The 13,492-nt window shown below is 49.0% G+C and overlaps 1 protein-coding gene across 1 annotated transcript; it reads left to right on the forward strand.

Moving 5' to 3' along the window:
- The first annotated feature begins 6 nt into the window (after positions 1-6).
- On the forward strand, positions 7-13,492 carry ccdc105 (coiled-coil domain containing 105). Its single transcript, XM_033047537.1, has 4 exons — positions 7-133; positions 4,677-4,772; positions 10,380-10,493; positions 13,215-13,492. The coding sequence occupies exons 1-4, from the start codon at positions 17-19 to the stop codon at positions 13,413-13,415; spliced, it is 528 nt and encodes a 175-aa protein (XP_032903428.1). The 5' UTR covers positions 7-16; the 3' UTR covers positions 13,416-13,492.

The raw sequence follows: 13,492 nt of genomic DNA on the forward strand, positions 1-13,492 counted from the left end.
GGTGGTCAACTCCAGGATGTTACGGGAGAAATGCGACCAGCTCATAGAGGAGTCGGTCAACCTGACCAAGGCTGCCCAGAAATCAGTGAATGACGGACTGACTCAGAAAATGGCTGAGTGCGTGTCGATGATGGTAAGCACATTTCTTCCATCGAACGTGTCCAAAGTTGGGTCCCTTCGGCCCAACTTGCCCATGCTGGCTGAGATGTTCCATCTAAGCTAGATCCATTGGCCCGCCATTGCCGCATATCCCATTAAACTGCACACAACACTCCAGACGTGGCCTCACTGACCTCCTGTACAGCTATAACCTCCTGTACAGCTATAACATAACATCTCAGACTCATAGAATAGAATAGAAATAGAATAGAAATAATTTAATTGCCACACAACCAAGGTCGGTGGTATTTGGGTTGCCAGCAGCGGTACAATAATAAAGAACACAACCACATTAAAATTTTACACAAACATCCACCACAGCATTCATCACTGTGGTGGAAGGCACAGAGCTTGGCCAGTCCTCCTCCATTTTCCCTCGTGGTCGGGACCTCCACCCTCCACAGCCGTTGCTGCGGGCGTCCAGATGGTAAGGGACAAAGTCAAAGTCCAGGTGAGTCCAGGATCGGCTCTTCCCAACCAGAGACCGCGGCTTCAGGCTGGTGTAGGCCGCAGGCCGGCGGTCAAAGTTTTAAAGTACCTGCCGTGCCGCAGCCGGAAGCACCACAGTCTGCAGGGCCGGCGGTCGAAGCTCCCCTCCTGGGGTGATGTTAAGTCCATGCCGCGCCCGCGGTAGAAGACGGCCGCGGGCCGGCGGTGGAAGCTTCTTCCCCCGGGTCCCCAACGTGAGATCCCGGGCTGTAGACGCCGCACCAGCTGGAGTTCTGCAGACCGCTGCTTCAGGCTGCCGGCTGCCGCGGGCCAGCGTAACGGAGCGCTCCCCTCCAGCGAGGTCTCACCCGCTCCGCGCCGAGAGTCCACGCTGTGCCCGCCGCTGAAGCTCCGGGCGCGTCTCCGGGAAAGTCGGCGCCGATCCATGCTGTTAGGCCACGGGGGAGGCGACCTGAAAAAGTCGCCTCTCCATGGAAGAGGCGGCCGAAACGGTTTCCCCCTTACCCCCCCCTCACCACCCCCCCACATTAACTCACAAAGAAACATTAAAAACTGACTTTTAAACATACTAAAAAAATAAAAAAAGTTGAAAAAGACGGACACGCTGCCGACAGGCGCTGCCAGTGCAGCGCCCCCTGGGATCAGCGCCCCCTCATCATGCAACGGTGAAGGCAACAGGTGTCCTAAACTTTCTGAGGCACAACTTTCATCATTGTTCAACTTCTGTCAAGGAGAAGCTATACTTCACCCTCGTTAGACCTCATTTGGACTACGCAGTTGCAGCATGGGACCCATACACAAATAAAAACATTTCTTCCATCGAACGTGTCCAAAGACAGGCAGCTCGATTTGTTACTAACACCTATGAGAGAGAAGCAAGTGTCACCAAACTTCTGAATTCTCTGGGGTGGAAGGAACCCTCTCCAAGACAGACACACGTGAAGCTCACCGTTTGACCTGTTTTTACAAAATGTTAAATGGTCAGCTCGACATAATAATAATAATAATACATTTTATTTATGGGCGCCTTTCAAGAGTCTCAAGGACACCTTACAAAAATTTAGCAGGTAGAGGAAAAACATGTAAGGGGAATGAAATAAATAGTAGACACATGACTAGTACACAAAGTAAAGGCAGAATTCAATACAAAACACAATATGAGGCAATTAGTGCACAGATGAAAAGGGAGGGGGGACGTGGGGCTAAGGACAGGCAGAGGTGAAGAGATGGGTCTTGAGGCGGGACTGGAAGATGGTGAGGGACACGGAATAGCGGATCAGTTGGGGGAGGGAGTTCCAGAGCCTGGGAGCAGCCCTGGAGAAGGCTCTGTCCCCAAAACTGCGGAGGTTGGACTTGTGGATGGAGAGGAGACCGGCTGATGTGGATCTGAAGGACCGTGAGGGTAGACATAGACTACAAGACCAAACCCAAACCAATTAGGAGCAGACGAGGGCATTCGATCTAATTTGTGATCCCAGCTACAAAGACAGATGTGTACAGCAATTCGTTCTTCCCCCACACAATTAAAGCATGGAATAATCTCCACCCAACTATAGTTACCCAACCAGATGCAACTACATTTAAAGTAACTCTTTCTTCCCAATAACACTTTCTGGCTTAAGCCCTCCCTTCACCACCTCCAGTTTAAATTCCATTTGGAATATTTTGGAGGACCAAGAAACCAAGAACCAAGAGCAGTGGGGCCAGCAGTCTTCTGATCTTTCAGCTTCCTCAGGTTCATGTTCACTATTGTCATGTGTACCGAGGTACAGTGAAAAGCTTTGTTTTGCATGCTATCAAATCTGATCAGACAATCAGTCCCTCCTCTCTCTCTGTCCCTCCTCTCTCCACCCCCCTCTCTCTCTCTGCCCCCCTCTCTCTCTGCCCCCCTCTCTCTCTCCACCCCCTCTCTCTCTGCCCCCCTCTCTCTCTCCACCCCCCTCTCTCTCTCCACCCCCTCTCTCTCTCTGCCCCCCTCTCTCTCTCCACCCCCTCTCTCTCTGCCCCCCCTCTCTCTCCACCCCCCTCTCTCTCTCTGCCCCCCCCTCTCTCTCTGCCCCCCTCTCTCTCTCTGCCCCCCTCTCTCTCTCCACCCCCCTCTCTCTCTCCGCCCCCCTCTCTCTCTGCGCCCCCCTCTCCCTCTGCGCCCCTCTCTCTCTGCGCCTCTCTCTCTCTGCGCCTCTCTCTCTCTGCGCCCCCCTCTCTCTCTGCGCCCCCCTCTCTCTCCTCTGCCCCCTCTCTCTCTCCGCCCCCCTCTCTCTCTCCGCCCCCCTCTCTCTCTCTGCCCCCCCCTCTCTCTCTGCCCCCTCTCTCTGTCCCCTCTCTCTCCGCCCCCTCTATCTTTCTGCCCCCCTCACTCTCTTCCCCCCTCTCTCTCCGCCCCCTCTCTCTCTGCCCCCATCTCTCTCTGCCCCCCCCTCTCTCTCCGTCCCCCTCTCTCCGTCCCCCCTCTCTCTGCCCCCTCTCTCTCCATCCCCCTCTCTCTCCATCCCCCTCTCTCTCTGTCCCCCCTCTCTCTCCGCCCCCCCTTTCTCTCCGTCCCCCCTCTCTCTCTGTCCCCCCTCCTCTCTCTCTCTCTCTCTCTCTCTGCCTCTCGCTTACTCTCTGTCTCTGTCACTATCACACTCTCATTCTTTCCCTCTGTCACTGTTACTCATTCACTCATTCAGTTTCTCTGTCCCTCTGTCATTCCCTCACTCACACACACACCAAAGTGCGCCATCACACGCTCATCACCGCTCCAATTTCCCTTCAGAAAGACCTGCGTTTTGTCCAATCCTGCAGACAGTGAATCTTAGAACATCGCAGCTTTGTTTAGTTTAGAGATACAGCACGGAAACAGGCCCTTCGGCCCACCGAGTCTGCGCCGACCAGCGATCCCCACACACTTACACTATCCTACACACACACTAGGGACAATTTTACATTTTACATACTAAGCCAATTCACCTACAAACCTGTACATCTTTGGAGTGTGGGAGGAAACCGAAGATACAAACATAGAAACATAAAAAATAGGTGCAGGAGTAGGCCATTCGGCCCTTCGAGCCTGCACCGCCATTCAATATGATCATGGCTGATCATCCAACTCAGTATCCCTTCCCTAATAATAATAATAATACATTTTATTTATGGGCGCCTTTCAAGAGTCTCAAGGACACCTTACAAAAATTTTGCAGTTAGAGGAAAAACATGTAAGGGGAATGAAATAAATAGTAGAGACATGACTAGTACACAAAGTAAAGACAGAATTCAATACAAAACACATTAATAAGGCAATTAATGCACAGATGAAAAGGGAGGGGGACGTGGGGCTAAGGATAGGCAGAGGTGAAGAGATGGGTCTTGAGGCGGGACTAGAAGATGGTGAGGGACACGGAATTGCGGATCAGTTGGGGGAGGGAGTTCCAGAGCCTGGGAGCTGCCCTGGAGAAGGTTCTGTCCCCAAAACTTCCCTGCCTTCTCTCCATACCCCCTGATCCCTTTAGCCACAAGGGCCACATCTAACTTCCTCTTAAATATAGCCAATGAACTGTGGCCTCAACTACCTTCTGTGGCAGAGAATTCCACAGATTCACCACTCTCTGTGTGAAAAATGATTTTCTCATCTCGGTCCCTCTTATCCTTAAACTGTGACCCCTAGTTCTGGACTTTCCCAACATCGGGAATAGTCTTCCTGCATCTAGCCTGGATTTTGTAAGTTTCTATAAGATCCCCCCTCAAGCTTCTGAATTCTAGCGAGTACAAGCCGAGTCTATCCAGTCTTTCTTCATGTGAAAGATCTCGGAGGGATCCCACGCAGGCCACGGGGAGAACGTACAAACTCCGTACAGACAGCACCCGCAGTCAGGATTGAACCCGGGTCTCTGGCACTGTGAGGCAGCAACTCTACCGCTGCGCCACCGTGCCTTTGCTTCCGAACGTTTTTCTATCCTTGCCCGACTGTGCATTCCACCCCAAATTGTAAATCGTGGTGTGTTTTAATGTGCAGGAGATGGAAGCCAGGGGTGTGACTGTGTTTAGGCCCGGCCCTGCCTGATCTAACGCCTCTCTATCCGTTCCTGCAGCAACATATGGAGGTCAGTTCGGGTGAGACGAGGGCCAGCATTAACCGGGCAAAGCGCTGGTACGATGAGATGGAGCTGGCCAACGGAGTGATTCTGGTAAGTGGACAGTCACAGTGTCACAGAGTGATACAGTGTGGACAACAGGCCCTTCGGCCCCACTCACCCACCCAATGTCACATCTACCCTAGGCCCACTTGCCCGAGCTTGGTCCATATCCCTCCAAAGCTGCCCCATCCACGTACCTGTCCAACTGTTTCTTAAACGATGGGATAGTCCCAGCCTCAACTACCTCCTCTGGCAGCTTGTTCCATACACCCACCACCCTCTGTGTGGAAAAGTTACCCCTCGGATTCCTATTAAATCTTTTTCCTTTCACCTTGAACCTACGTCCTCTGGTCCTCGATTCCCCGCCTCTGGGTAAAAGACTCTACCCAATCTATTCCTCTCATGATTTTGGGACAGTGGGGACACAAGAGTCTGCAGATGCCGAAAGTCTGAGGAAAAATCAAAGTGATGGAGGAACTTAGAAGGCCCGGCAGCATCCATGGGGGGGAATGCACAGACAATGTTTTGAGTCGGTATGTAGTTGGAGGGGCAGGGGTATGAGGGGGATTGGTTGTTTTAAAACTAGGTTCACCTATTTCTCCTCATCCCCTTCCCAGCTCACTGCCAAAAACAGGAAAGTAGACTATTATCTGAATGGTGGCCGATTAGGAAAAGGGGAGATGCAACGAGACCTGGGTGTCATGGTACACCAGTCATTGAAAGTAGCCCTGCGGGTGCAGCAGGCAGTGAAGAAAGCGAATGGTATGTTAGCATTCATAGCAAAAGGATTTGAGTATAGGAGCAGGGAGGTTCTGCTGCAGTTGTACAGGATCTTGGTGAGACCACACCTGGAGTATTGCGTACAGTTAGATACATAGATACATAAAAAATAGGTGCAGGAGTAGGCCATTCGGCCCTTCGAGCCTGCACCGCCATTCAATATGATCATGGCTGATCATCCAACTCAGTATCCTGTACCTGCCTTCTCTCCATACCCCCTGATCCCTTTAGCCACAAGGGCCACATCTAACTCCCTCTTAAATATAGCCAATGAACTGTGGCCTCAACTACCTTCTGTGACAGAGAGTTCCAGAGATTCACTACTCTCTGTGTGAAAAATGTTTTTCTCATCTCGGTCTTAAAGGATTTCCCCCTTATCCTTAAACTGTGACCCCTTGTCCTGGACTTCCCCAACATCGGGAACAATCTTCCTGCATCTAGCTCCTAGCAGCTCCTAGCATCTAGCAGTTTTGGTCTCCAAATCTGAGAAAATACATTCTTGCCATAGAGGGAGTACTGAGAAGGTTCGCCAGACTGATTCCTGGGATGTCAGGACTTTCATATGAAGAAAGACTGGATAGACTCGGCTTGCACTCGCTAGAATTTAGAAGACTGAGGGGGGATCTTATAGAAACTTACAAAATTCTTAAGGGGTTGAACAGGCTAGATGCAGGAAGATTGTTCCCGATGTTGGGGAAGTCCAGAACAAGGGGTCACCGTTTAAGGATAAGAGGGAAGTCTTTTAGGACCGAGATGAGAAAATCATTGTTTACACAGCGAGTGGTGAATCTGTGGAATTCTCTGCCACAGAAGGTAGTTGAGGCCACAGTTCATTGGCTATATTTAAGAGGGAGTTAGATGTGGCCCTTGTGGCTAAAGGGATCAGGGGGTATGGAGAGAAGGCAGGTACAGGATACTGAGTTGGATGATCAGCCATGATCATATCGAATGGCGGTGCAGGCTCGAAGGGCCGAATGGCCTACTCCTGCACCTAGTGTCTATGTTTCTATGTTTCAGTTCCGTTTAGATTATAGTCAGGTGTAGCGAGGTACAGTGAACAGCTTTTGAAAAACCGTACTCCTCCATTTCTTCCTCCGGCTTCGCAATTCACATCCCTTCAATCCTTCTGCCTCACACGTTCTGCTTTTATCTCTGGCCTTTGATAGATCCATCGACATATTAAACCCCATTCCTTTTTGGTCAGTGTCCACCTACCACATTCTATTATAATTTTTAATTTTTTTAAATTAAATATTAATAAATTAATAGTAATAAATATTAATTAAATATTTAAAATTATAATAATTTAATTTTTAATTTTTTTAAAATATTTTTATTAGAAGCAATGTACAATAATAATAATAATAATAATGGTCAGGTACTCCGCCACTTCAACCTGGACTTCCACGGTTACGCCGAAGACAACCAGATCTACCTCGACACCAAATCCCCCCACAACCCCCCCCCCCCCCCCCTCTCCCATATCAGCTATAAAAACCTGGATGCAACATAATTTCCTCAAACTCAACAGCGATAAGACAGAATTCCTCCTCATAGGCTCCAAAGCCACACTCAGCAAAATCAATAACCCCACTCTCACCATCGACGGCACCACTGTCTCCCCATCTCCCCAGGCCCGCAACCTTGGCGTGATCTTTGATTCCACCCTCTCCCTTGAGCCTCACATCCGCCATGTCATTAAAACCTCCTTCTTTCACCTCCGCAACATCGCCAAACTCAGACCCTCTCTCACACCTCCCGCTGCTGAAAGACTCATCCATGCCTTCATCTCCTCCCGACTGGACTATTGCAACTCACTTCTCCTTGGCATCAGCTCCACCTACATCAACCGACTCCAACTGGTCCAGAACGCAGCCGCCCGACTCATCACCCACACCAAATCCTGGCATCACATCACTCCAGTCCTCAAACAACTCCACTGGCTTCCTATCTCCCACCGGATCACCGACAAAATCCTGATCCTCACCTACAAAGCCCTCCACCATCTGGCCCCCCCATATCTCACTGACCTCATCTCCACCTACCAACCCTCACGGTCCCTCAGATCCACATCAGCCGGTCTCCTCTCCATCCACAAGTCCAACCTCCGCAGTTTTGGGGACAGAGCCTTCTCCAGGGCAGCTCCCAGGCTCTGGAACGCCCTCCCCCAACTGATCCGCAATTCCGTGTCCCTCACCATCTTCCAGTCCCGCCTCAAGACCCATCTCTTCACCTCTGCCTATCCTTAGCCCCACGTCCCCCTCCCTTTTCATCTGTGCATTAATTGCCTCATATTGTGTTTTGAATTTGTATTCTGTCTGTACTTTGTGTACTAGTCATGTCTCTACTATTATTTCATTCCCCTTACATGTTTTTCCTCTACCTGCTAAATTTTTGTAAGGTGTCCTTGAGACTCTTGAAAGGCGCCCATAAATAAAATGTATTATTCTGTTTTGTTACTTTATAATAATAATTATATATTTTATTGTCATTACACATCAGTGCAACGAGATTTAGTATGCAGCTTCCAACCGATGTAAAGAAAAGTAAAATAAATAAATAAGCTGTGTGACGTGGCCATCCGAGGGAGACAGTCCAGGGGGGATGGGGGTCACTCAGCAGGGCCGGTTCAGAGCCGCTATAGCTCTGGGAATAAAGCTGTTTCTGAGTCTGGAGGTTCGGGCGTAGAAGGCCTTGTAACGTCTGCCGGAGGGAAGTAGTTCGAACAGTCCATTACAAGGTTGTGAGGAGTCTTTGTGGATGCTGACGGCCTTCCTGAGGCACAGCGTGTGGTAGATGCCCTCCAAGGCTGGTAGCAGTGTCCCAATAATCCTCTGCGCTCTGTGGACGACGCGCTGAAGAGCTCTCCTCTCCGCCTCCGTGCAGCTGAGATACCACACAGAGATGCCATACGTTAATATGCTTTCTGTGGTGCAGCGGTAGAAGGTTGTCAGCAGCTGTTGGGGCAGACCAGCCTTTTTTAATGTTCTCAGGAAGAACAGTCGTTGCTGTGCCTTCCTGACCAGCGCAGCGGTGTTGGTGGATCATCGTATAAACCATGGCATATAACATCATACATTTCGTGTGCAACTTTTCTTCTTCGACCCACTACGTCCGCACCGGCCAGCGATCCCCGCACACTAGCACTATCCTGCACACACTGGGGACAATTTCCAATTATAGCAAGCCAATTAGCGTACAAACCTGTACGTCTTTGGATTGTGGGAGGAAACCGAAGATCTCTGAGAAAACCCATGGGGAGAACGTACAAACTCCGTACAGACAGCACGCGTAGTCGGGATCGAACCCGGGTCACTGGCGCACTGAGGCAGCAACTCTACCGCTGCGCCACCGTGCATCCGGGTTTAATAATTTGTTGATATTTTGTTTATGATATTAACTGTTTTAAAAAATGTTTAATTTAATTAATTTTTATTGGAGGGAAAAAAAAATGGCAGTTCATCTGACGTATCGCATTACATTTGCCTCCATTTTGTTTTTTATATATAGCAGGTTCACAATCTTTTATCCGAAATTCCGAAAACCGAAAAGCTCCGAAAACTGAACATTTTTAACTGTCGGGATCGAGGCGCAAACTCGCGACCTTGCGTCCACGAGCCGAGCACTCTACCACTGAGCCCCCCGTTAAACGTTAAAATCTACGCTAAAAATCTTCCATTCCGAAATCCGAAAAATTTCGAAATCCGAAAAGTGTCTGGTCCCAAGGTTTTCGGATAAGAGATTGTGAACCTGTAATAACAAAATAACCCTGACCCACCCTCCCTAAACACTCTGAAGAAGGGTTTCGGCCCAAAACGTCGCCTATTTCCTTCGCTCCATAGATGCTGCTGCACCCGCTGAGTTTCTCCAGCATTTTTGTGTACCTACGTAAACACCCCTTGGCAGCTAATGTTTTCACAATATAAATAGATCACAAATACAAATGCACATTTTAACAATAATAAAGTGACAAAACAGAATAAAAGCAAATCCCCACTTACTGCCAAGTACCCTCAGTCAATCAGTAGTTCCTTTAGACCCTGAAAGTATGATAAAAAGGGTTCCCATTTCAAATAAAACTTTTTCACAGACCCCCTCAATGTCTGAAGATCTTTCCTGGTCCGAGAACACTAATACAATTATCAAGAAAGCTCATCAGCGCCTCTACTTCCTGAGAAGATTACGGAGAGTCGGTTTGTCAAGGAGGACTCTCTCTAACTTCTACAGGTGCACAGTAGAGAGCATGCTGACCGGTTGCATCCTGGCTTGGTTCGGCATCTTGAGCGCCCTGGAGAGGAAGAGAGTACAAAAAGTAGTAAACACTGCCCAGTCCATCATCGGCTCTGACCTCCCTTCCATCGAGGGGATTTATCGCAGTCGCTGCCTCAAAAAGGCTGGCAGTATCATCAAAGACCCACACCATCCTGGCCACACACTCATCTCCCTGCTACCTTCAGGTAGAAGGTACAGGAGCCTGAAGACTGCAACAACCAGGTTCAAGAATAGCTACTTCCCCACGGCCATCAGGCTATTAAACCTGGCTCGGACAAAACTCTGATTATTAATAACCCATTATCTGTTATTTGCACTTTATCAGTTTATTTATTCATGTGTGTATATATTTATATCATGGTATATGGACATACTGATCTGTTTTGTAGTAAATGCCGACTATGTTCTGTTGTGCTGAAGCAAAGCAAGAATTTCATTGTCCTATACAGGGACACATGACAATAAACTCACTTGAACTTGAACTTGAATCTTTTCTAGCCTTAAAACAAAACTGTTTATTGTTATTTGCAGGTTTGTGAAGCTGTTGCAGGTAAGGGTTTCAATGTTCGGTACGTTTGACAATTGAATGCCCTTGACTCTTGACAGGGTCCAGAGAGCAGCCTGCACCTGGAGATACGGGAAAAGCTGGACAGGCCACTGGTCAAGGTCTTCCAGCGCCATCCGGGGACCCAGCTCGTTGAGGCGGCCACTCTCGTCAAGGTAGGTAGCCCTATGAGTTGAGGTTCGGTTAGAGAAACAACGTGGAAGTAGGCCCTTGGGCCCACCTAGCCTGCACCAACCATCGATCACCCATTCACAATGTTATGGATTAATTCTTTGGCTAATATGGCCGAGAAAACAAGTTTAGTTTAGAGAGACAGCGTGGAAACAGTTCCTCCGACCCCCCGAGTCCGCGCCGACCACCAACGTTATCCCGTTCGCATCCACTCCCGACACACCAGGGGGCAGTTTTACAGAGGGCCAATTAACTTACAAACCCGCACGTCTTTGGGATGTGGGAGGAAACTGGAGCACCCGGAGTAAACCCACGTGGTCACGGGGAGAACGTGCAAAGCGCGCGCGGACATATGAACCAAGAAGGGCTGTTATGTTGCCTCAAGTAAGAATGCCATTGTTGTGCTGGCGTTACATAAGACAATTTAACACTCATGACGCTTGAATCCAGTGTATTGAGACCGTCAAGAATAAAGAGGGGACCTCGGCGTAGGGGGGTGCTGAGGTCAAAGGAAAATAACAAATACTTTTTAACTCAGCGGGACAAGCAGCATCTCTGGAGAGAAGGAATGGGCGACGTTTCGAGTGGAGCCCCTTCTTCAGACATCAGGGTCTCAAACCGAAACGTCACCCATTCCTTCTCTCCAGAGATGCTGCCTGTCCCGCTGAGTTACTCCAGCTTTTTGTGTCTTATCTTCTGTTCAAACCAGCGTCTGCAGTTCCTTCCTACACATGAATACTTTATAACTTTGTCAGTGCCCTATACGAGGCGACCCTTTGCGTACGGTATGCAAAGCAAAGAATTACCCTGTACCTAGAATGAATGAATTAATTAATACTTTATTGTCACGTGACAAGTCACAGTGAAATTCTTTGCTTGCATTCCCAAGGTATGCAAATAGTCGACATATAAAGGGTGCTGACAATGTTACAAAGTATCGTGTGCCACGTCCTGCTCTGTTCTCCCCTCCCCTTCGCCCCTCACGTCGGTCCCCCCCACACCCGGTCCTTCTTTGTTCCAGGCGACGAATCCTCCGACCCCCACCTCGACTGCCGGTGCCGTCAACGACTGCCAACCCAGACCCGCACCCTCATTGACTGCTCCACCGACCTCCTCCACGATCGCTGCTCGGTCCTTTCCTGGATCCTCCGCTGCGCCGACCCAGGCTCTGTCGGCCGCGAGCTCCGCTGACCCGCGAGGCTCCGGTTCCAGCATAGAAACATTGAAAATAGGTGCAGGAATAGGCCATTAGGCCGTTCAAGCCAGCACCGCCATTCAATACGATCATGGCTGATCATCCCCAATCAGTGCCCTGTACTTGCTTTCTCCCTATATCCCTTGATTCTGTTAGCCCTAAGAGCTAAATCTAACTCTCTCTTGAATTGTGAATTGGCCTCCACTGCCTTCTGTGACAGAGAATTCCACAGATTCACAACTCTTTGGGTGAAAAAGTTTTTCCTCATCTCAATCCTAAATGGCCAACCCCTTATTCTTAAACTGTGACCCCTCCAAAATGGGGAACATTTTCCCTGCATCTAGCCTGTCCAATCCCTTAAGAATTTAAATGTTTCTATAAGATCCCCTCTTATCCTCCTAATATATGTGAATATATGCCCAGTGAATATATGCCCAGTCGACACATTCTTTCGCCATATGTCAGTCTCTCTGGTTTAGAGAACCTGGTGAACCTACGCTGCACTCCCTCAATTGAAAGCTCCCTGAAAAGAATAGTGAGGTTCCACCGCCCAGCTTCTCTGCGGCCTCCTGGAGATTGTACGTGACAAAGTATCGTGGCCGATTAGGAAAAGGGGAGATACAACGAGACCTGGGTGTCATGGTACACTAGTCATTGAAAGTAGGCATGCAGGTGCAGCAGGCAGTGAAGAAAGCGAATGGTATGTTAGCATTCATAGCAAAAGGATTTGAGTGTAGGAGCAGGGAGGTTCTACTGCAGTTGTACAAGGTCTTGGTGAGACCACACCTGGAGTATTGCATACAGTTTTGGTCTCCTAATCTGAGGAAAGACATTCTTGCCGTAGAGGGAGTACAGAGAAGGTTCACCAGACTGATTCCTGGGATGTCAGGACTTTCATATGAAGAAAGACTGGATAGACTCGGCTTGTACGCGCTAGAATTTAGAAGATTGAGGGGGGATCTTATAGAAACTTACAAAATTCTTAAGGGGTTGGACAGGCTAGATGCAGGAAGATTGTTCCCGATGTTGGGGAAGTCCAGAACAAGGGGTCACAGTTTAAGGATAAGGGGGAAATCTTATAGGACCGAGATGAGAAAAACATTTTTCACACAAAGAGTGGTGAATCTGTGGAATTCTCTGCCACAGAAGGTAGTTGAGGCCACAGTTCATTGGCTATATTTAAGAGGGAGTTAGATGTGGCCCTTGTGGCTAAAGGGATCAGGGGGTATGGAGAGAAGGCAGGTACAGGATACTGAGTTGGATGATCAGCCATGATCATATTGAATGGCGGTGCAGGCTCGAAGGGCCGAATGGCCTACTCCTGCACCTAATTTCTATGTTTCTATGTTTCTATATGTCAGTCTCTCTGGTTTAGAGAACCTGGTGAACCTACGCTGCACTCCCTCAATTGAAAGCTCCCTGAAAAGAATAGTGAGGTTCCACCGCCCGGCTTCTCTATGTTTCTATCATCATCCTGTATCTTGGCTCTCTGTGCCCCTTCGCCATCTAGGGTATCGGCGCGCTGAATGATGCCATGGCAGAGACCAAACGCAACATCAAGATGCTGGAGCACGCGAAGAAACAACTGGACGACAACATTCGCGACAAAAAAGCCGGATTTCAGATAGATTCAGATATAGTTCGATTCCGTAAACTGAAAGCGCCCGCTCGGATAATTCTAAATGCATCAGATCCACTGGCCGGCAACTAACTGGGAGAGCCGCATCCTCTCACCCTCCGGTGTGCCCTTTTCTATTATTACTATCAATTAAAAACAGTTTAGTCACA

The sequence above is a fragment of the Amblyraja radiata genome, chromosome 30 (assembly GCF_010909765.2).
Source record: "Amblyraja radiata isolate CabotCenter1 chromosome 30, sAmbRad1.1.pri, whole genome shotgun sequence".
Taxonomy (NCBI): domain Eukaryota; kingdom Metazoa; phylum Chordata; class Chondrichthyes; order Rajiformes; family Rajidae; genus Amblyraja; species Amblyraja radiata.